The sequence below is a fragment of the Podarcis pityusensis genome (genome assembly GCF_964106645.2).
Source record: "Podarcis pityusensis genome assembly, chromosome: 13".
Taxonomy (NCBI): Eukaryota; Metazoa; Chordata; class Lepidosauria; order Squamata; family Lacertidae; genus Podarcis; species Podarcis pityusensis.
In genome coordinates, this window is record NC_138038.1 from 21506202 (window position 1) to 21530677 (window position 24476).

General features: G+C 43.7%; 2 protein-coding genes across 13 annotated transcripts in view; one reads left to right on the top strand and one right to left on the bottom strand.

Moving 5' to 3' along the window:
* LOC308462111 (uncharacterized protein) overlaps positions 1 to 8736 on the bottom strand; it is a gene marked incomplete at its 5' end in the record, with an annotated part of 33705 nt that extends 24969 nt beyond the window's left edge. Inside the window, 2 exons of one of the 2 annotated variants that reach the window (XR_013978992.1) lie at positions 5463 to 5508; positions 8154 to 8255. Coding sequence is in view for 1 of the 2 variants with exons in the window: in XM_080979517.1 (XP_080835643.1) it covers positions 5463 to 5508; positions 8154 to 8736 (629 nt within the window). Of the gene's footprint in view, positions 1 to 5462; positions 5509 to 8153 lie in introns of both variants that reach the window. The other variant, XM_080979517.1, reaches the window with a different exon arrangement.
* The window catches only part of SKAP1 (src kinase associated phosphoprotein 1), a 312733-nt gene that overhangs the window by 211835 nt on the left and 76422 nt on the right, over positions 1 to 24476 (top strand). For 9 of the 11 annotated variants that reach the window (XM_080979453.1, XM_080979457.1, XM_080979450.1 and 6 more), the window contains 3 exons: positions 19613 to 19690; positions 20835 to 20918; positions 22615 to 22739. In XM_080979453.1, the coding sequence (XP_080835579.1) occupies positions 19613 to 19690; positions 20835 to 20918; positions 22615 to 22739 (287 nt within the window). Of the gene's footprint in view, positions 1 to 1079; positions 1342 to 8655; positions 8785 to 19612; positions 19691 to 20834; positions 20919 to 22614; positions 22740 to 24476 lie in introns of those variants that run through there. The other 2 variants (XM_080979460.1, XM_080979451.1) reach the window with 2 other exon arrangements.

The following is a 24476-nucleotide window of genomic DNA, read 5'->3' on the forward strand; positions in this document are numbered from 1 at the left end:
ACTGTGGCCAACAAGTGTTTCATGCTAGCATAACCCTAATAGGGAACAACACAGAGAATGAATCTGATTCTGAGTTTTGGGAGTTCTCTTCATTGATGAGATGCTGAACAGTTGCATAGCAGCAGGGAGAGGGTGTGATTTGTTGCAGGGAAGCAGGAGTCTGGAAGTTACCTGCAACAAATCATGCATGAAACACTTGTTGGCCACAGTCTTTGGTATTTCTGATTTTATCTTCCCAAATCACACTCTTATCTTCCCTTTCCCCATCCTTAAGTTACAGTACATAATATGTTGCACATGCACATGTTGTTGTTAAATTCTCTGCCCAGGAAGTGTTCCAACAAATACAGTCAGACAATTGAAAATTATCAGCACACACTTTTGCAGTTTTCCAGTTTTGTGCAAATCGGACTGTTCAGACTGTACTGTTTGCATTTAATTGCCATTTAACTCCAACTTATACATCTTCTATATATGCCTCATTTAGCTGACGATTGCACTTCATGCATCTGATGAAGTGGACTCTCGTCCAAATGTGTTAGTCTTTAAGGTGCTACATAACACTTTGTTGCTTTTCATACATTATGTTTTAGCAAGTACTTCTTGGTACAGTTCTTAATCTGAGTTTTTAAGGATATGTGTCCACCTGTATGGAGTTCCCAATTGATCATAATTTCATATTGTCTGGACTTGAATTGGAAAAAATATCGTGTAAAATGGACTTTGGTAGTAAGTAACCAGCAGATTGTTTATGACAGAAGCTGAAGTATGTGTCTAGGTGTTTTTATATGGCTCCCAAACTGTGGGATGATAATAGAACATGGTGTGAACCAATCGAGAGCGGAGAAGTCCTTGATGGAAGTGTGAGAATGGGTCTTCTCATTCATGGACCTCCTACAGTGACTGAGAGCTATATCCCTGGACCCCAAGGACTCCTGTGTCTTGGGCTTGCAGGTGCTGGCAGCAAATATTAGACCACAAGACACCCTGAAGTGAGCCAGTGCGCCAACTGTGTCACCACACAGCTTGCCCATATGTTATTACTTATACATCAACCCTCTCTGAGTAATGGCCTGCAGGTTGAGGCAAAGCCAGCTTTCGTCGAGCATATATTTCAGCAGTGTTTAAATAAGCCCATCGAGACGCGCGTCGCGTGAACTTTTCTCTCCCATCCGTCTGCTCAGAGCTGCCTGTGGAACAAAATGAATGGAGAATACAGGAGGCAGGGGGGAGGCGCTTTGAGCCTTCCTCACTCCCCTGGAAAATGAGCTAGTCTGCTTTAACAATAAATGGTGACCAGTTCAAAAGCACACATGACCGGTCTAGTGAAGATTGAGCAAAGTAAGTTGAGCTTAATGAAGTCCTGCGTCTTCTGGACAGGAAAGGACGGGTGTTTTATAACTGTTTATTGGAGTTAATGGTAATAAATTCCTCACTTATGACGCATTAACTTTAATGTTTTCATTATGGGGTGATATAGGGCTTGCCTTTTAACATAGTAAATCATGCTGTCCTGATAGCATAGTGGGTTGAGCGGCTGACATAATGTTATGTTTAGGGGGAGAAGAGAAGAAACAAGAGAATGAGGTATATAGATCATCTAAAAATATTTTGATCCCACCTCCCCAAATGTAGTTTTAACCTTTTTGGCAGTATAAGCAGACATGCCAACAGGGCAAACAGTTTAGAGCAGGACTTTAAGCTGGAGTTGCTAAGCCTCTTGTGAAGGCCTGGTTTCCATAGCAACTTCTGAACTGTTCTTGGTGCTAAAGCTCCTCTTTCTTCTATTTTTCCCGCCTTCCTCTTTGGTAGAGTCTGCGGCCTTTAGCTAATGAGCTGTGCAAATAGATATTGAGATTTACAGTTTTTTAGTTTTGCAATTACCATCTTAGCAGCTTGGAGGAAATTTTCAGAGCCAGGGGCAACCAGCCACCTTCTCATCGAATGCCCTGTGCCCTCTGTGCCTTCCTCTCACCTCCACCCCTTGCCCTTATTTTGTGTCACAGTTATTTTACTTTCGAGCATGCAACAAAATTTCTCAAGCACAAAGAGAAAATACTGTAGTAGAATTTTAAAAATAAAGCACATCTAGTTATAAATCAGTAAAAGGTGTTTGTGTTCTGCTCACATGGTCTTAGGAAAACTCAATGGAAAGCTCCAAAGGCTTTTGCATAGCTGAGGTTACTCAGGTTAGAGCGCCCAAGGTCACTTGTGCCCAAAGTTGTGTGTAGTTGTGGATGGTCTAGTTGGAGACAGGTCACTCATTTGGCCAGGGAATCGCTGATGAGCACTATCCTTCATTGAGCCTGGCCTAAATGGTCATGGATGAAAGCTGTTCCCCACTGTGTTGTCCTTGCACAGGGCACTGGTAAAGCCAGCCAACAAAGCCTTCACTTTTTCCATGGTTCTTAAGCTAGTTGACATGGACTTTGTGTAAACAAGATTGTGGCCTGTCAGACCTGGTTGCTAGAGTCATGGTATGGTAAGAAATGCAGAGAAGTGACATGGCAGTTGTCAGGGAACTGCCATCGGAGCTAGAGGCGGAGGGAAGGCTCCAGAGGGATGCCGGAGAGGGTCCCAGTAGGGAGAGAGGCAGCCCATCTGCTGGGGAAGGAAATCAGCGTAACACCAGTAGAGAAGGGGGGCAGATGGGGGAATCGGAGAGGAGGCTCCAAGACTCCTCGCCGGAGACCAGCGGAGAGAGTACGGGTCCTCCACTGCCCACACCCTCCCTGCGCAGAAGACTTCCGCGCAGGGAGAGTAGGAGGAGACTTGGCGTCAAAGAACTTTTTTGCTGGAAGAAGTTCAAGAAACGCCCACTGACGGATACTGCCAGCGACTGAGACAGCCACGAAGCTAGAGGCTGTCCAGTCAGAAAGGGTTCAACCAGGTAACCTAGCCAGGAGTGGCGGCAACTTACGCACGAGCAACCCCTAAACCCAGTACAGCAGTCTGCTATAGTTGTTGCTGATGAATTCTTGATTTCTCACCCCTTGCTTTCAAAGTCAAAATTCTTTTTTAAAACAATTGAATTATAAATAAATTTACATTGCCCTCATCGGACACACCCTACCAAGACATTCTCATGGGACCTATGCCAGAACTCAGTAATGGTCCTGCATTCATTTCAGGGAGGCTGTACCTTGTTCTGTGGTGGATTGTTATCTTTATTCTTTTCCTTGTGAATTAATACCTTCTGCATTTTTAACTTCCTAAATTGCATTCATTCTATATGCTAAAATTATATCAGAAAATTGTTCCATAAACTAGATTTTTGCCTTTGTGGGCAAAATTTGGTAGAGAGATCCTGAAAGAAGTATGGAATCTAGATGTTTGCATGGAATCTAGATGTTTTTCCTCAGGAATAGCACTTCTGTTGTAGAGATACCTTGGCATTTGAAGTGCAGTATTTCGGGGTTTTATACTCTGATAAAGCTGCCATTGCTACTATTGTCATGTGGGATGTAATTGAACAAAACTAGAGGCTCATGTTATGTTTTCCCTGTGACATGAATTGTGATAGGGAACACAGCTCTCTCCCACGTCGATCATAATTTGTCACAGTGCCGAATAATTTCCCCAACTATGGGGAAAATAACTTTATTTACTTAACTGCAAAAATTATACACTGCACCACCAGCTCAAATGGACTCTCAAAGTTTCTTACCACTTATAAAAACATAAACACTACAATAAAACCACAATAAAAATTAGCAATGAGAAAGTAATAAAACATCAAGCCAGCTCCATAAAATACTAACAATGCAGAAGAAACTAGTATCATTCTTCCTCTAATCACTCATGAGCCTTCTTGAATAAGACATTGGATAGATCTGAACAACTCCTAATCTGCTTCAGTGAGCTGTTTGTTGCTGCCAGGCAGAAATTTGATGGGACAGATCTCTCTCTCTCTCTCTCTCTCTCTCTCTCTCTCTCTCTCTGTGTGTGTGTGTGTGTGTGTGTGTGTGTGTGAGAGAGAGAGAGAGAGAGAGAGAGAGAGAGAGAGAGTGAGTTGGATATGGATAACAAAAACCCATATTCAAGTGTCTGCTCCACTGAAAAAAATTGGGCAAATTATTATTTCTCAATGCAGAACTCACATGATGACAGCAGATCTTTTTCTTTGACAGCCGATCACATTTCCATTACCCTTTCCAGCAGAGTAGAGAAGGGCAGGTAGGGGTATGTGTTGAAACCACTGCTACCTACAAAGCATTTCCCCCTGTTGCCTTTCTCTGCACTGATGCTGTAGGCAATTTTATATTTCAGTCAGTATTCTCACAAAGGAGCTTTACTTCACTTCCTTCAAAATAGGCTGTTTTGTGGGGGCTTACTTCTCATTCGGCTGTGTGGGACCCTGGACATCAGCCACTGGTGCTGACTCCTGCCCTGGTGCAACCAATATAGCCAGGCTTTGATAATAGTAATGGGCCTAGCTGGAAGAAGATGGGACATGGGAGGGGACTTCAACCTCAGGGAGAAAGTGGTGAGCACAATAAGAGATCAGCACTTCATCCCACCTACTTCTCCCCAGGAAATCATTCCATCTCTCCCATTTTGCTACTGTTTGACAGCAACAAATGAAGCCTGTGGGTCCCTCCAAACTGGTAGTTTTATTGCAAGTAAATTCTACAACATTATTATTATTATTATTATTATTATTATTATTATATTGAATTTATATACTGCCCTTTACCTGGAGGTATAGATGCAAGAAGAATGCATTGTTGGTAGATTTATTCTGCTTTAGTATATTATTCTGCCTTTTGTTCCCAGCTCCTGCCCACCTAGCAGCTCGAAAGCACTCCTAAGTGCAAGTAGCTAAATAGGTACCACTTTATAGCGGGAAGGTAAACGGCGTTTCCGTGCGCGGTGCTGGTGCTGGCTCGCCAGTTGCAGCTTCGTCACGCTGGCCACGTGACCCGGAAGTGTCTTCGGACAGCGCCGGCTCCCGGCCTCTTGAGCGAGATGAGCACACAACCCTAGAGTCGGTCACGACTGGCCCGTAAGGGCAGGGGTACCTTTAGTATATTCTTCGGTGCTTCTCTAATTACTGCAATGCAACCGCATTATAGCTGTCTGGAGGGGCACAGCTAAACTGGAACAAAAAACCCCCAGAAGGTTGGTAGTATAAAAAGTTATGGGATTTCAGCAAAAAGTTATGGACTATGCACCAATTGGGAATGAAAACAGTATTGAAAATGGGATTGCATGTGACCTGAACACAAATCACTATGACTGCACAATAGAACGAACAACTGGAGGGGACCTTAGTTTGTTAGCCACTATTCCAGTTTAGCTCTCCCTTTTTTGGACATTTGTGCATACAGTACTGTCACTTCTTGAGTTGTCAGTTATGTATGCAGCTGCAAAACTAGAAGTGCAGGAAGTGATATCCTAGGAGTATATATTGTTATGGTTTGCTTATTTACATTGATTGCCTGTCCATCCTAAAGACTCACCACAGATCTGTAGTCTTCTCCAAAGAACTACAGGTTCCAGAGTTCCCTGGAGAGAGGGAATGAATAAACCAGTTTGAGTCTATGGTGCAGAATATTGTGGACTGAATTATCTGCCTGACCCTGCCATGTGGGTCACCAGATAACTGGTGCATGCAGATATGCAACTGATTAAGCTCAGATTCATTGAATCAGCACAGCAAAGCCCTGGAAAATAACTTTATATTTTTTAAGTTGATTGGGAAATGGTGTGAGAGAGTCTGTCCGGCTTTGACAGTGGTGTATACATTTAAAACAAAAGAGTAAAAGCTCCATTTGAACAGGCCCCGAAAAATGCAAAAGACCAAATTCTGGCAATAAATCCATCACTTGAATAACTCTTTCCCATATGATTTGCTGCCATTGATTGCCACCCCACAGCATTGACTCTGGGTTGTTATCTTCCTGTTGATGCCCACACTTTCTGAATTTCTGCTTACTAGCTTCTTACAAAAATGTCCACATAAAATATTTCTGACTGATTTCTTCTCATACACTTTTCTTATTTACTCCAGTGAGCAATGCAATAAAATTAACTTTATACAGGATCAATTTGAGGTGATCCATTTGCTGACAATTGTATTACATTTCTCTCCTGCCTCCTGCTGTTTTTTTCTTTGAAATATTCCCTTATCTTGTCCATAGTCTCTAGGTGTTGAAAGTTACAGTAGTAAGGAGCAGTAACAACCCCTGAAACTCCCCCACAAGGCATACCACAATAATAATGTTAAATACAGGTGACAAGCAGGACTCTTTTTTTAACAGATTGACAAAGTAACAGATAAGATTGATAAGATAAGAAATTGTTAAGCTTTTGACTTAACGATCATGGGACAAGAGAATGGGGGCTCTTATTTATCAGTAACTGATTGAGACATAAAGAAACAAGAATAATAATGAATGGACAGCTTTCATAGTGAAAGAAAGCTAACAGTGGAATCCTTCAGGAATCTTTATTGGGAATGACTTATTCAAAGGATATCTGGAGTCAGGACAAGAGTGAATAGTCAATTTAATGGTGACACTAGGTTACTTGTTAAACTGGTTTTCTCCCATGGCTTTGGGACTGGAAGTAACCCCCAACATGCTGTACTTTAAAAAAACACATACACAATGTTCTGCTTTGTACAGATTGAGATGTTGTATCATTGTCATACTCCGAAGAACTCCAAAATGATTTTTCCAAGCTGACTTGATACAAGACGTATGAGATATTTGGGAGCTTTAGGTGGTGAGTTCTTGGATCCAGAGTTAAACCACAGAACCTAGGACTTGCTGATCAGAATGTCGGCGGTTCCTGCTCCTGCCAACCTAGCAGTTCGAAAGCACGTCAAAGTGCAAGTAGATAAATAGGTACCACTCTGGCGGGAAGGTAAACGGCATTTCCGTGCGCTGCTCTGGTTTGCCAGAAGCGGCTTAGTCATGCTGGCCACATGACCTGGAAGCTGTACGCCGGCTCCCTCGGCCAATAAAGCGAGATGAGCACCGCAACCCCAGAGTCGGTCACGACTGGACCAAATGGTCAGGGGTCCCTTTACCTTTACCTTTTTATCCAGGTAGCTGTGTTGGTCAATAGTGATTCTTACCAGTTTCAGGAAGTACTCCTACTGTGCCCTTTCCTAAAAAAGGATGGTGCTACAAATATTTATGCTCTGGTGACATCAAGATTAAGTTAGTGCAAATATTCTATGTGGAGCTGCCTTTGAATGGCGTTCAGAAACCTCATCTGGTTTCCAATTTTATAAATCTGTTAGTTGGTTTATGGGGCCAGTTTAAAGTGCTGGTTTTAATCTGTAAGGTCATAAACAGCCTGTACTTTTAAAGCACCTTCTGTTTATAGGGGCTTATAGGGATTTCCGCAATTGAAATGAGAGAGCATGACATTCCAAAAATATTGTGCCATGGCTGGGCAAGGGCTGCTTTCTTCACTTTCCAAAGGTGCTGAGGGAGGTAAACCTCTGCCATTTGTCTGAATTCCAGACCTAAACATTAGACTTTAGGGCAACCAGACAGCAATAGGATATTCTGGTGTGTATTTGCTGCTTAATGGTTCATCTCTCCTTTGAGGTGGCACAAAGAGGCCTTAAAAACAAAGAGCTGGTTTGAAAACATGCTGAACTCCTCTCTAGATTTCATCTTAATTGTTCTGTGAGAGCTGAGAGAATGGGTAGGAGATGACAGAGGTATCTCACACCTGTCCTTTGTGTAAGTAATCTTGCTTCTCTTTTTTGAGAAAATGTTATATATACACTCACCCACCCACACAGCAGTTTTGGGAGGATGTTTGAGATTTCTTAGGGTGAAATCCCCAGTTCTTGACAAATGTAAATCATCATCTGGTTTCAGAAAAAGTTATTTAAAGGCTATGTTGATTAAAATATTTTTTTCTTCAAAGAAAAAAAATTCAAAGAAAAGCCTTCCAAACTTCCAAGTTTGGGAGGCTATATGCCCTGTTTTTGAGAAATCCAGTATCTCGCACCTTCCCTTTCGCATCAAGCCCATCCTCCCCACATGGCTCCTTGGCTCCAAAGGCACGGCGATGGCGCCGGGTGCGACGTTCCCAAATCCAACTAGGCAGGCCAGGGGCCTTGTGGGTAGTAACCCAGTACCCTTTGCACCGTTCTTCCGACTCGCCACTGGAGGAATCACACGTACCTGAAAGATCTGAAGAATCTGAGGACTCCCTCTTGCACTTATGCCCATGCTTCCTCGATCTGCAAGACCTCTTCTTCCTGCGACATGTTCTGCGCGAATCAGGGCTGGAGGAGCTGTCTGATGAACTCGAAACAGGTGACCTATGACTACGCCTACCCTCACGAGAGCGTCGACGAGGGGACTTAGACTTATCTAAGCGCTCCTTAGCCCTAGCCAGGCGACGCTGCAGGCTGCGGTTCTGACGCAGCAATTCCTGCACATCGTCGTCACTGGACTGGGAAGAATCGCTCTCAGCAGTGAACTCCTCTGTGTATGCCCGTTTTTTCTTCTTAGGGAGGGCCCTGTAGGGCCTGGCATCAGAGGTGGAGGGGCCATCATCCCTCACTTTTTTCTTAGAGATAATTAACTTCATAGGTGGGACCTTCCAGCTAGAAGACAAGGCCCTTTTTTTAATCCTGTTGGCTGCCTTTACGGCATTGCTAGGGGTACCCCTCGATGCGGCTCTTGGGGTGCCCACCCCTACGGCACCAAGAGAGTGCGAGGGGGAGCCTTCTCTTTGATCAGCAGCCATGGCTAGAGACATAATGCGCCATGAAGCAAGTCACCACTACTAAGACCTGCAAATACCTAAGTATGATGGCAGTTTGTTGTATTTGTTTGTTTGTTTTTGTTTTTGTTATATTAATTATAATTATTAGATTTATTTATATTTGCAATCGGACTGTTTTTGGTGAAAGACAGAACCAGCCAACCTAACTGCGCACAAACGCTAAGACTGCAAAAATAGAAACAGTTAGCACACATCCTGAACACCAACTTGGGGGAACAGGGGGGTGCAAGCATGACCGCCATGCAGCCTGACTTAGCTCCCCCCCCCCATAAGGAAAAACTGAAGTGGGTTGCCCTGCAGCCCAGCGAGGCACCCCCACCCCAGTGTAATTCAGTTCAAAAAGATCGCCATGTGGCCCCCTTGTGCGGGTGGCAAAACAAGCAGGCTGGCCTAACAGCCCAGCTGAGGCCCGTGCCACCCATTTTTGCCAGCAACACCAGTGGCTGGCCGCGATGCCACCCCCCCAGCTGCAAAAACAAGCAGGCAGTGTCTGCTGCCTAGCTGGGGCCTGTGCATCCCGCTCAGGTCGGCAGCAGCAGCTTCAACCAAGCACAGCAATAAGCCTCAACAGACAAATTAAATCTTAAATCTCAACAGAGCCTCCTGGGTCAGCAGGCACCTCCTGCAGGGGCAATGCCCCCCCCCCAACTGAGAAAAGGGACTAGGCCGCGTTTTGAGGCCTAGTCAGGCCTGTGCTGTCCTTCTGGGCTGGCAGGCAGCGGCGGGGGGCAATGCCGCCCCCCCGCCACTGAGAAAAGGGACTAGGCCGCGTTTTGAGGCCTAGTCAGGCCTGTGCCGCCCTCCCAGTGGCCCCCCCGCCGTAAAAGCAAGCAGGCCCAGCCGCGGCCTTGCTGGAGCCCCGTGCTGCCCGCCTGGGTAGGAAGGGGCACCGGGCAGGTGGCGGTGGGGAGCGAGGCCCCCCCTGCCGCCCAAATGCAAGCAAAAATAAAGAAGGCCGGTTACTTACCTCAGTCCGGCCGCCTGGATACACTCCTGATCCTGATCTTGATCCCAGAAGGAAGAGCAGCAAAAGAGGCTTGAGCCCAGGAGTCAGCCTCTTTTCCTTTGGCCTTAGGCCCACCCCCGGCCGGCTGTCCATTGTCCTCCCTGGCCGGGGGCGGGTCAAAGGCCAGCTCAGGCAGGTGGGTGGCACCCGCCCAGGTGAGCCTCACTTGGTGCCGCAAACCCCGCCCACCTGTGGGGAAGGGAGGGCGGATATTGTAGTCACTTTACTGCAAATGCCGGAGATAAATCTGTGTTGGAGAAAATGTTGGTGAATACTCCTACATGTGGGATGTGAGTGTGTCTGCTTGTAGAGATTAGTTTAGTTTAGTCCACTCCGCATTTTTAAGAGAACCAACCTAATTTGCTGTTTCTGACTTATGGTTGAATCAGTATGCAGCTAACAACAGACTGCACACTTCTTTGAATTTTGTGATGCAGTTTTGTTTCAAAAATTCATTAAATGTTATTTTATAAGAAAACCCATAGAAAAGTGTACAAATATGTACATTTTAAGAGGAAAATGTGTACAAAATATGTATTTTAAGAGAAAGTGCATACCAAAACGTGTAAAATATTAATGTACATTTTATGTCCTAACAAAAAAATGGGGAATAGATTTATGACTGAAAACCTGTGAAACTAATACTGAATAGAACTAGTTATATGCTAGAAACTCTGGCAGGTTAGGGACAAAGGTGAAAGCTACTTCCTAGTTCTACTGGATCTCTCAGCGGCATTTGATACCATTGATTAATCCAGAATGCGGCAGCTAGATTGGTGACTGGGAGTGGTTGCCAGGACCATATAACACTGGTCCTAAAGGATCTTCAGTGTCTCCCAGTTCGTTTCCAAGCATAATGCAAAGTGTTGGTGCTGAACTTCTGAAGCTCTTGGCTCAGAATACCTGAGTGAGCTTTCCAGCACCATAGTTCAGCCCGGACACTGTTTTTGTACAATCTTGTTTGTTCCCAGTAACCAAAATTATATTATCAACATATTCAAGCTGAAAAGTTGTTTTCCTTCATTAGCAAGGAATCATACAAAACAAAGTGGCACTAATAAAGGAAAGTTCCAGGGTAGCAACAGAAAGCAAACAAAAAATGCTTTTGCAGTTCATCAAAACTATCCAGCAATATCAAGTTATAGGAAAACTGGTGCTATTAACAGTTATCCTTCTAGTTGGTTAATTGGTTCGGCAACTTCCATGCACATGATGTGTGATGCTAATTATTTCCCCAAAGAGTTAAATGATAACTAATCAGAGGCAGCTACAGTTGCAAATGGCAACAAAATATATGTGAAAGGAAGAGGAGCAGGTTTGCTCAAGTGCGTTCCAGGTAGAAATACTGTTTGTAATGAAGTGAGAGCAGTAGTTTACTTGCTTGAATTAACAAATAATAAAGTTTTGAGAATTTAAATTCTAGATTAAAATTGATTACTTCATTGAGAAGGGGATTGTAACAAAAACACTGGGGCCTAATTTGAATAGTAGAGTGCCTGGTATCTGGTGGGCAATCTCATCCTTTATTTCCACACTGTGGCTGCAGACCAAATCACCTGTCAGGAGAGTTATGAGATTCAGGTGAGGGTCAGATGCCTTCACCCATTATTTTTAAGAATAACATTATAACATTAGTGTTAATTTTATGCATTTTAAAAAATCACCATGGTATTTAACAATAATATGTCCTTTAGAGGAGAAATTGTGAATTGCAGAATTTTAAATACCCGTCGTCATCCTTGGTTTCACTCAATTTTGTTTATAACACTCTTTCATTTTCTTCTAGTTGTGAGGGTGGGGGTGGGGAGGGGCCACACAAGTGGAGTAGCCTAGGGCCTCTCTTCATCTAAATCTGGCCCTGAGCGGCGGCCTTACTATGGAACGCCCTCCCTTCAAATGTTAAGGAGATAAAGAACTACATAAGTTTTAGAACACATCTGAAGGCAGCCTTGTATCTGGAAGTTTTTAATGTTTGATATTTTACTATGTTTTATATATGCTGTAAGCCACCCAGAACAGCTAGGGAAACCCAGCCAGATGGGCACGGTATAAATAATAAAATTATTATTATTATTATTAGCCTGAATTGCCATTTGTTGCACTTCAGCTTTAAAGAGTGGGTTTTTGCAGGGAAAGCTCTGGGTTATTCACGGAAAATACTGCTACCTGAATTTCAGTGATGCCACCACAGGGAGCAGCCATATATTGATTCCAGCAGCTCCATACAGAAGGGCTTTATAAAAGAGGCATCGGTTTGATGAAGTAGACTCCAGTTCACAAAAGCTTGCACCGTAATAAATCCATAAGGTGTGACTCCTTGTTAGTTTTCCTTATGTTACATTCTGCCCGACTGAATTTTCATGTGCAAAGTCTTGTGCAAGCTGGGCTGGCAGGAGTAGGGGTATGAAGTGGAGGTGAAATGTACATCCAAGTGCACTTGTCAGTCAGACCTGCAGTAACTTTAGTGAATTATGCATTCCTCAGAAACAAAGGAACATGTACCTTTACCTGAAACCATTCTATGGAACCAGGACAAGAATTAGCCCATATATTTTTCTTCTTTTTCTACAACCTTGGATTACGTTACATGATCAGTTGCTATCATGATTCTGGTTGGACTAGATCCTGTTGCTGGCTTCTGCAAAAGGAGCAAGTGAGTCTGCACTGTTTTCCTGCAGCCTTATTTCTTGAGGAATGGGGTTGAGGGGAAGCCCCATGCTGGCAATGTACTGATAGCAAATGAGATTAAATAAGCGCGGCAGCTCACTGTCATCTCCCCGCCTTCCCCCCGGTGTAATTCAATTCAAGCGCGAGCGGTGATGGGAACTCACATGGGCTGCCTCTGTCACCCCCGCTGAGGTTTGGAATCTTTTAACGTCTAAATAAAAGTTTCACTCAAGCATTTTTTATGCTCCTGCCAGCGGGATCGGCGAGCTGGTGTTGGGCACATTAATGTTAATATTCATACTGGCAGATTTCTCCCCGTGTACCAGGCCTGTGTTGGTAATTATAAATGTGCGCTGCAAGATGACATTTAGATTTGCGGGCTTTAACACAAGGGGAGAGGGGGATGGGTTTCAATAAAGAGGCACACTTTAGTATTTGTCATTTATGCAAAGCTGGCCTTACCGTGAGGCAGGCCAAAGACGCTGCCTTAGGCAGGAGATAGAGGCATAGTCTGAAAAGGGATGAACTGTAGACAGCTATCGAAATCTGCTGTGCCTTAAATTTGAAATGGAGTGGTGGTGGTAGGGAGTCTTCTTCACTTTGAGAGTGGCAGGTCTTCAATAGTGCTTGTGCAGGGAACTGTTGTGACCAGTTCAGGCACCACTCTGACTGTGCTGATTACTGGAGGCAGCTGTGAAATTTTCTGCAAGTACTTGGTTGCCCGGAAGAGGAAGAGTCCACCTTTAGCCCCAGTTCTATTTCTGTTTCCCACACTTCCGCCAGAAGAGGGTGGCAGTTAGACTCAGGTGATAGTAGGAAAACTGAGTACACATTTCAGTACAATCTCTATGGCCCTCTTAATGATCATATAGGCCCCAGTTGTTCTAGTTTTACAGTGGTACCTCGGGTTACATATGCTTCAGGTTACAGACGCTTCAGGTTACAGACTCTGCTAACCCAGAAATAGTACCTCGGGTTAAGAACGTTGCTTCAGGATGAGAACAGAAATCGTGCTCCAGCTGTACGGCGGCTGCGGGAGGCCCCATTAGCTAAAGTGGTGCTTCAAGTTAAGAACAGTTTCAGGTTAAGAACGGACCTCCAGAACAAATTAAGTTCTTAACCAGAGGTACCACTGTACTGATGGGAAATTTAAGCTTAAAAATATTGACATACACAAGACTAGATAGTTAGCCCTGCTCCACCAAGTGCAATGCAAGCTTTCATGTTCATATCCTCTATAGCTTACTTGGGGGATGGGGGACTGAGCACACCTAATAATGTATTGGTGCTGTTGTAAGGTACAGGGATATCTACATGAGGTAGCCCTGGCGGAGGCTGTGTTTATCCATTGGATGCATCAGCATTCACATTGTCTAATGTTGCTGTTGCAATTTTTTGGATTCCAGTGGCAAAGATAGAATTTGAATCTGGATTTCCCAGACCCAAGCACTTTCTTTTTTCACTCAATCCCACTGGCTTGGGGCATTTGCTTCATTGGAATCAAAAGCAGTAATAGCAATGGTGGGGCTTAGGCCTCACTGCTTAGGCCTCTGGCATCTTCATCTGGCTAAAATCCTTGGTTTTTAACCCCCTGCTACTAATCTGGGTGCATTTCCAGTGACTTTCCTAGGATTCAGCTTCTGTGCCTGCTCATCACTCCTACCTCTTTCCCTACCTTCCTGCCAAGAGAACATAACCCTTGCTATGCCATATCTTCATGTGAGCGTTTTCCTAACCAAGCTGATATTTCCTTAGAGAACATGTATTAGTTGTCAGCATTCTGTTTGCTGACATCCCAAGAGGTGAGAATGCTAGTGAGCATGTTTATGGGCAATATGACTTTTTTAGCTTGTTCAGTAAGGAGCAGGTAAACCACACTGAACACTGCAGAGAAATCCACAATAACAACCCTAAACAGATAGCAGTGGTCACTAGCCAGTCTAGCCATTCCAACCCCTTGTAAGAGAGTCTTCCAAACACATTGACTATAATATGCCTAGCTTTCTGGGAGAAGAAATACTTTTCAGCCTTTTCCTTTGTACTTTGGTACCCAATCCTGCATGTGGACTGCTGCTTGCACATCTGGGGGGAACCTTGGTCCTTAAGATAGGGTTAAACACTGAATTTCTCACTTAGGGAAGAAGAAAATAATAGCTTATTCTCTCCCCTAATAAAAAAAGCTTAGAACAGGACAGGGTGGGGTTGAATTCTGCACAAATGAACCCTTATGTTTGGCTGCTGCAGTTGTGTCTCACCTCACCTCGAGACACATTTGAAAGGATTTATGTCCACCCCCAGAGTTTTGCAGAGTCATAAAACTCCAAAATGAAAATAGTTCTGTGAAGGAAGAGAGGAGTAGGGGAGGGAAAATTTGACAACATGGATGAATTGGCATGTTAAGAGAGAGCCGCTTAGCAAAACAAGAAGGAACCCCCTTCTGGTAAGGGATTCATACTTAAAAAGCTGCTGAACATGGCCACTGGGGAGATGATCAGTAGCACTTTTAGATAGGCGGGTGGGGGAGAGATTCAATATAAATTAACTACTGCATGGAACAGTGCCAAGCTTCCACAGGAGTCTGGTGCGCTCACTAGACTGGCAGCACGCTCCAGAGGGTGGAATTCTTGACCTCCCAGGAGTTTGGGAAGAAGATGCTGATCCTTGTGGCCAAGCTGGTGTGTGTTAGACAGATTTTGGAAGCATCATGTGTTTGCTTTATTAATGCATCTAGGTCCAGGGTTTCTTTTCCTGCTCACCATGTGTTCATTCGTCATGAAATAAACAGAAGCAAACCTATTACAGAGACATGGCCAAATGTGAAATGTGGGGATAGCTAGACATGAAGTTATTTTGGCATCCCACTTCCCTGCATAGTGAGAAATTCCAAAACCAACCCCAAAGGGTTGTTTCCTTGTGAAGACAAAACACCAGGTACTTGTAGTATTTTGCGTCATGTAATGTTTGTAGTGTAGCTTTTTGTGATATTTAAGAATAAGTAAATTGAACATGGGGCAGCAAGGAGGTACACAGAAACCCTCACTCTATCTTGTGTCTCTTCTGCATATTTTATTTATCGGTCTTTCTGTTTCATTTGGTCTTTTTTCATTTTTTGTTCATTTGGTTTTTCTTTTTTCATTCTGTAATCATGGCTATACCACAATAGAGCCAGCGTGGTGTAGTGGTTAAGAGTGGTAGACTCGTAATCTGGTGAACCGGGTTCGCTTCCCCGCTCCTCCACATGCAGCTGCTGGGTGACCTTGGGCTAGTCACACTTCTCTGAAGTCTCTCAGCCCCACTCACCTCACCTGTTTGTTGTGGGGGAGAAAGGGAAAGGAGAATGTTAGCCGCTTTGAGACTCCTTCTGGTAGTGATAAAGCGGGATATCAAATCCAGACTCCAACTCCTCCTCCGACTCCGACTCCGACTCCGACTCCGACTCCTCTTCTTCTTCTTCTTCTAGATTTCCCTGCACTGGTTTCATTTATTGTTTTGTATAACATTTTAAATTTATTCTTTTAAACTTTTAAATCCCTTCATGTTCTTGTACTTTCTTTATTCATCTGCATTGCTTTCTTTCTGTTCTCTTCTTTGATCTTTCAGTTCATCAAATACTAATACTCTGATTAAACCTCCATTCCCTTGTGCTTGTCTCTATGCCTTCTCTCTTGGCTCCTTGCGGATGGAACTCTCTCCCTCTCAATATTCAGCTGGCCTCTTTTGTTTCACTTGAAGACTTTATTAAAAACTTATCATTTTTCTCTTGTATTTCCCTCTTGATGTCCATTTTTTTCCTTATTCTTTCCTCCTTCTTGATTATTATACTCTTCCTTCCTTCTTTCACTCTCCATACCAGGTAATGTAAATGTTTTCTATTTCTCTCCCTCTTGTTTTTATTGTGAGCTGCAAGCAAGGACTTGTGTTTTTCTTTTTCTTTTTTTACAACGCCCAGTGGTGCAGTTAGGTAATTTTAGACTCTGGCCTTAATGGTCTTATGGAGGGGTTGCTCTTTAGATGGTAATGTGTATTAGTTTACTTACTTCAAAATGTGTTAAGATAGCCCTGCTGTGTTCAGGAGGCTGTCTTTCTCACGCTGCTGAGTGGGGCCCTGGACATCTGCCCCCCTGAGAGGGCCTTGTATATATGACACACCTTTCTATATCTAAAACACACACACACATACACAAAGCATGAAGAAATGCACACCTAGATAGAAACAAGTTTCAGCCCCTACCCTGCAGTTAGATTCCACTTGTATTTCTTGCTCTAGAACATAAACAAACCACCAATTACCACTGCAGAACATCTATCGCCAGACTAACTTCTTAGTCTTTGGAGAATACTCTGTCTGCTAGATTGGTCAGAGTTTGAAAGAGTAGTTTGCCACACTGAGCCCCTCCCATGTGGCCAAGTTTCTCATAAAAGGTTCGTGCCATCAGTGTTGAATGTTCTGGGACTCAAGAGCCCCAACCAGCATGTTTAATGGGCAGGGATGGTGGGAGTTATAATCCAACAACATTGACCACTCCTATAGCATTACATACACATGCATACATTTACTATATATTCAAAAGGAGAGATGTTGCATTTAAGTGCAAGTTATCATTTTTGTCATTCATACATGTGAAATTCTGTGGACTGTTACAGTGGCTAAAAATGCTTTAAATGTATTTTGTGATTGCACTCTTTCTGAATTTTAATGGAAAATATTCGCTGGGTTTTCTCTAGTTGCAGGAACATTCCTAAAACATAATCTCTCAATATTTTCATCTATATTTATATTGTAATTGGCGCTCAATATTAGATAGTAGAATTTGATAAGTGGCATGCAGTGGTATTTGTTAGCTAACAGGCAGTAAGTTAACAATAGGCACATTGAGTTTTTATATCTGAAGCCATCCAAGATCAAAACAATCAAGAGTTTAAAGCGTTCCAATTTTGAGTTTTTAAAGTCACGTTCTGAAGCCAATAAAGCTAAGCCAATAAATGGCCAGGCAAGTAGTTGAGCCAAACACCTCTAGAAGCTTAATCATCTTCACTACAACATCTCATAGTACATTATTGTATAGATTAAAAAATAAAAGCCGATATTTTCAGAAACAGAATGGCCATCCTTTTGAGTGCTAGAGAGCAGAACATCCTGGTGTATGTATGTGCTTGATTTGCACATTGCTACATACATTTTGAATTGCACATTTCTCCCATAGATTGCCTTTTGCCCTCTTCTAAAAAGCACAAGCTACAATAGTTTTCACATGAAAATTTGCTGTGCTTGGGTACATAAAAGCTTGCTGTATGTTGGTGTTGATCATCTGTCAATTGAACAATATGTACATAGACTGTGGAACCTTGTGTACCACTAGCTTGTGTACTAGGCATGGCTTATCTATTTGTGCTGCATTTCTGCAACACCTTCCTGTTGATGAGACATGGTCCAACTGCACTGGCATCCCAAGTGGCTGCTGTGCACAATCTGAGAGTTGGGTGACAGCATTATTTACATTACAGCGGTGGATACTTCCAGGGGTGCCTCACTTAGATCATGCAGTGCAGCCACTTGCGGCAGCAAGATGCCTTGGATAAGCTTTGCTGCTGTCACCACAGCTCTCTAGGTTGGGCCCCCTGGTTTCCTAGTTTGGACACTGAGAAATTGGAAGAATTAATTGACTCTACATTTCCAGCTTTCAGCTAATTAACAAGAAATATAAGCAGCCTAGGCAAAAGGTTATGTAAATGTCTGAGAAAGGGTGTAAATCTCTGGCTGAGGCAGACTGCGGATCGATTCAGAGGTCTAAGCTTGATGTGCCAAGATGTGTATTAAATGCATTCACAGTGTGAAGTGGGCTGTATTGTGAAGTGAGAGTGTTTTCACTTCATAATGCGTCCAAAACCCAACACAGGGCTGCTGCCAGAGCCAAGATTCACTCAGATTCAATTTTTATTACCAAATCTTGGAAAATGTGAAATAATAACAACAAAGAGAACATCTCTGAAGATTTACAGAGCACATTTTCCTAAACCACTGAAAAACTGCAGACACACACACGGGATGAGAAAGATTCTCCAGAGCAAAGGGTGCAACTGCCATGTAGGTTGCAGCTCTAGCAACTTATACATAGTTAAAGCTGGACACCTCCAAGGGTAGAGGTTTTGTGGAGCCCCTCAGACATGGATTGCATTTGGAACTGGATGCACATTAAGCAATGACAAAGTTATATCAACACATATTATCCCATCACAATGAATGTCTCCATTTGGTTGTTTATGTCTGCAAGCTTATACCCTCATACCTGAGAGTGAGCTCCACTAAATTCACTGGGATTTACTGCTGAGACTACATGTATGGGATTGTGCAGCTATCCCACAGTGACAACTTTTATGGGTTTGAATATTCTGTTTATTTCTGGTTTGCTTTTATATGCCTTCATGTGTTTTTATATTTCTGTTTACTGGTTTTAGGTTTAATGTTTTGATGATATATTGTTTAACTCTGCTTAGGTATGTTCAAAGTATTAAGTGGTATACAAATGCTTTTCAATAAATGAATAAGCTTGTCTAAATAGGCTTTCCAAGCAAGTTCAACCTGGACTGGGATTTTACCACATACACAAATATGCACACACACACAATGTTCAAGACCAAATGGAAGTGGTAGGTCATCTCCCTATCCTGGAATCCAAATTTTGTATCTCACATAGCTGGAGGTTGTGTGCACACCACTGGCTTAAAACACAGCTAGGTCATTCTTTTTTTTCAATTTAATTGAAGCTGGTTTGGAGAAAAGCTCAGTATTTCAAAAGGAATGACAGGATATATACAGGATAGGTATAGACTAGGGCAAATGTGTGCATACTGCTTCCCAAACCAGCCATGGGACAGCGCTGGATGCAGAATAAACAGGAGTGTGTATACAGCCAGAGATGTAGCACTGGCATAGTACCAACCAATATGATTAATTTGATTGGCCCATGCCTCCCTTACTGACATGATACAGAGCCCAGCCACATGAAAGCTGTTTGGCAGTGACTGCCTTTTCCATCACATATATAATGGAAATTGATGATAATTGTGGGTGTAGTTTGATTAAAATACTACTGATTTCCTTGATTTTGTTGTCTTGGAAGATTCCCCAAGCATAATTTTCCATGCTTATTGAGATTTTGTTTTTGTTTTTTTAAGTCGAGAGCAACTTGCAGAAGGCCACTCAAGAGCAAGGAGGCATTCTAAAACAAGGTTACTTGGAAAAGAGATCCAGAGGTAAAAAGCTGCCAAACTAATCTTCCCAGCACCTGCTGTTGATTTATCCATTCATAATCCATCCCTATGCTGTCCATCTGTTGAAAATTTAAAGCCCTCTGGGCAGACACTGTGGGCAGCTTCTCATCCACCAATTTAGATGTTAGGAAAAGTGTCCAAGTGAAAAATGCAGATGTGTTGTATTAACTACGGAAGGTACATGTACTGTATGTATATATGTATTACTTGCCTCTTACTTACCTCTGAAATACTGTTACGAACATATATCTGATTATACTTTCGTTAAGCAGATTACTACTGTTGGCCCAGAAGGATCAATGAGATGCCTCTTAATGGGTGCCAGTTATTAGGAAATAGTTTGAGATTTTTCTGGAATGGTCTTAATTAAGAAAGCCATCAGTCTGGAGAAGGTGTTGCCTTCTCCTGCTAAATGAAGGGGACATGTGAGGTAGTAATAAAAGTGATTTTGTAACAGATAAAGACAGAGGGACAGAATTAGCCATGCTGCTCTGCCCCTAGAATATCTCTCACAAGTAGAGAGTGTGCCTTATTCTTCCTCAGAGGTCACCTACAAACATTTTGAAAACAAAAGTAGCATATATACTAGTGTGCTCTTCATAGTTGACATGTGCATTTTGAAGTTGATGGCAATTTTTTAATGTGAATTTGCTCATAGTCCTTGTCCAGAGGGCTTCCAATTTATTTTACAAAGACGAAGTGGTTGTGTCGCTTATGTTGTCTATACAGTGGTACCTCGTGTTACAAACACCTTGGGTTACAAACACTTCGGGTTACAGACTCCGCTAACCCAGAAATAGTACCTCGGGTTAAGAACTTTACCTCCGGATGAGAACAGAAATCGTGTGGCGGCAGCGGGAGGCCCCATTAGCTAAAGTGATACCTCAGGTTAAGAACGGTTTCAGGTTAAGAATGGACCTCCAGAACGAATTAAGTACGTAACCAGAGGTACCACTGTACAGTGGTTGGCACATTGCTGGTACAAAGTACTAGTAGTATTAGTAGTAGTAATGCCCTCTGAATGATGTAGAAGGCACATCTTGAGATACCTTTGTGGATGAAGAGACACTCCTTCTTTTCCTATTCTTCTCCTGTCACCTTGTACCTTCTTCTTTCTTCTTCACAGACTCTAAAATATTTGGCTCTGAGTGGCAGAAGCGATGGTGTGTCCTTGACAATATGGCTTTCTACTACTTTGCAAATGAAAAAAGTATGTGGTACTCCTGACACATGTACACAGCCATATCCCTTCAGTATTTTCACTGCACTATCCAGATACATTGGGAGGGAGGGAGGGAGGGAGGGAGGGAGGGAGGGAGGGAGGGAGGTTCTGTTAAGCTTTCCCTCAATCCTGATTTCATGTTCGTTGGTCCCCAGAATGGAGGGACAGCAGGTGAAAGTTGCCTGAACTCTGAAGCTCCTTTGTTCCTCAGTATTGCTTTCTAAACTTAATTTAGATATTGTCCTCAGTCTTCCTCCACGACGCTCTGAGGCACATACAGAGGGCTGAGCTCATTTTATCATTGCAGCAGCATTGTTGCAACCCTGCCAATGGGTCCTGCTTGGCATCTGCTTGGCCACAGAATAGTGGACTAGATGGGCTACTGGCTCATCTTACATTCTTATTGTGAGGTAGGTTAGGCTAGGATAATTGCTTACCAATGAGCTTCAACCAATCAGGGATCTAAACCTGGGTCTCTCTCATCCACATGTAACCTTCTAAGCAGTACATCACAGTGGCTCTTCCAACTGGATGATAAATTGCCCACCAGGCAGTGTGGGAATCTGCCATTTAGATGCAGCCTTACGAACGGAGAACAGAGTCTGGTTGTATTCCAACACCCTTGTCAGTAAAGAATGAGGGAAAGGAGAAATACGGACACAAGGCCCTGTGTAAATAAAGTACTGCCCATTTTCCCCCCATTAGTTGTCAAGCGGGCTTTAACCCTCCCGTAAGTGACCATATATAATCTATGTGTCAGCATGTATAAATATTTTTCAGTTATGCTCCATCAGATGCATATAAACAGGAAGCTAATACTTCCAACCAAATTTGGCATGCCTAGATAGATGGGCTACGATTATACTGTGCCTCCCATCCAGGGAGATTGAATGCAGAGCAGGTAAAAAAAATATACAAGAAGAAATAGACGATAGAGGGGTCAGCATTAGGAGTATTCAGAGCTGGAGGAGGACTCAATAACAGGATTTTTTCCCAGCACAATTCAAGGGATAATGGACACTGGGGCTAAGTAAGCAATTATGTTTTCCAGTATTAGCTATACATGTACAATTTAAAGCAACTTCCACGTGACAGTTGCAAGTTGTAGCATACACACTGGGACTTAGGCAGAGTTCCATTTTGTCTGTAAATTTTGCCAGTGGTAAAGGGGATTTTCAGTCACCAACATCAGCATCATACAGCAGTACTCGGATACCACATTTTGCCTGTTCAAAGCACTCCATGTCTTTCATCAGAGACATCCTTGCAACAACTGTGTAAGTTAAGCCAATAATATCACTATATTACAAGTGGAAGGACTGAGGTCAATATATAGTGGCTTGCCACACTTGACATAACGGTGGCAGATCCCTGTGCAGAATTGAGTTTACTGCTAAACCCCAACACAGCACCAAGGGGAACATGTTCCCTCCTTCCAATGAGGTTTAATGACTAGAAGTAATATTCACTGTAGAAAATAATGGCTTTTAAAAAAAAGCAGTTTTGGGAAGGAAAATACAGACAGTGAAACAGTTCAGGGCCCCTCTTCTGTCTGCCCACATGGCTCTTTCTTCCCACCCACTTTAGAGAGAATCTGGAAGACACAGGTTGGGTCTTGTATTGTGAAAGTGATATCTGTAAGCAAGCTAGCAACTTGCTGAATCATCATTACTGTATTATGCAGGCAAGCAACCAAGAGGCATGTTTACCATTGCGAACTACCATGCCCAGATGGCTTTCCACTTGCGCAAGGATTCTCGAAGAGATTGCTGCTTCGAGCTGACCTCTCCTGGTAAACGTACCTATGAGGTAGGTGTGTCCGCCCAAATGGCCAGAGTTTCCAGCCAAGGAATTCTGCTTAGTGCTAGTTGAAAGGAGAGAGTGGGGACAATGGAACCCTAACCCCTTGGCCTCTGAAGACTCCTGTCATGAACCCCACAGTGCTGTCAGGATTGGGATTGGATTGGCAGGCTCTGACAGAAGAGGAGGGAGAAGCAAAGCTTGGTACAGGGACTGAGTTATGGGAACCTAGGTTGGAGGAGGGGGGAACTCCCCTTTCCACCCTGACTTCAGACACTTTGGAAGGGGAAGAGGGATGCCAGCTCTTCCTTCTAATATTCTTGAGGAACTTAGTGGAGCCTGGGGAGAGCTTTGATCAGCCAAGGGGATGAGTCAGCAATTGAACAGAAGGGTGTAGTCTTGTTGCCTAGAATCAGGCATTGGCTTTGTAGATGAAAGCAGACCCAACTGCCCTGACAGAGCATGCACTTGAAATCTCGTCATTCCTACAAGACAAGTGAGTCTAGCAAGTGAACGTGCCATGCCGGGCCATCTTTAGCAGATGCGGTGCTGGGGTGCAAATATCCACCCAGCACCCCCAAATTACCACGGATGGGGGGGGCTGCGAAGCTGCACCGCTATGGGAGAGCGATCCCCGCAGAAGCTTGGGAGGGAAGCTGCGTGCCCGCCAGCCATATATTTGGCGGGGCGCAGCTTCCATCCTAAGCCTCTGCGGGGATTGCTCTCCTCCCAAGGAGGCTTGGGAGGCATGCTGCATGGTTGGCGGGGCGCAGCTGGTGGGCGTGCAGGGAAAGGGGAGGCCGCCGGCAAAGCCATGCAGCTCCCCCACTCGCTGGGGCACCCCTGAGAGGCCGGCACCCTGGCACAACGCACCACTAAGCCCTATGGGAAAGATGGCTCTGGCGCCATGCCTTGTCTTTAAAAGCTTGGTGAGAAGGGCAGGGAAATTTGTTGGGACATTTTCATCCCTTCCAGTTAGTTCTGAACATCTTGCACTGCTCCTGAACTCCTAAATCATGACTCCAGAGCACTGTATCAGCTGCCAAGCCTATACTGTTAACTTGCCTGAATAAATATCTCTTTCTTACTTACAAGTAAGATCTTCTGTCTGCATGTGTTGGGTGGGAGTCAGGGCAACTCCCAGTAGAGATGTGTCAGGATTGGGTTTGGGCCTCCTCCTGCAGTACCCAAGCCATTTTCTCTTCCTTACTTGGCTACAAAATCTTATCAATCTGACCTGGAGAGTACTGTTTATATATGAAACTTAGACTGCCTTTGAGCCTCTTCCACACCATTCGCTCTGATCACTGTTAAAACCTGGAAGAGAAAGGAGAGGAGAGGCCTTCCCTTCTCCTCAGGCCAGTGTACATTTGACATCTGTATAACAAATCCAATCAAAGCAAGAACCACTCTAGACTTCATTTGAAAATACCTTCACACTTTCCTCCTCCCACTCTAAGCTAGCAAGGTCGATTCATCTCCGCTCCCCAATTCCTTTCCAAAACTGGAAAGAGAACCCAAGAGTTCTGGTTTTAGGGGTAACTTGTATATCAATTTATGTTAACAGCCGATTGACATGTGGAAAGATGGCTCAGGTTGACTTCAGCCCAAGAAAAACCAGTTTTAAGTGAATCAGATGCTACCCTTTGGTACTTTGAGTTTGTTGCTATTTATCTCCTCACCCTTCCTGCACAGCCTGCTACCTAGCAGCTACCCACTGCTAGAAAGACTATCTGCTTGCCACCT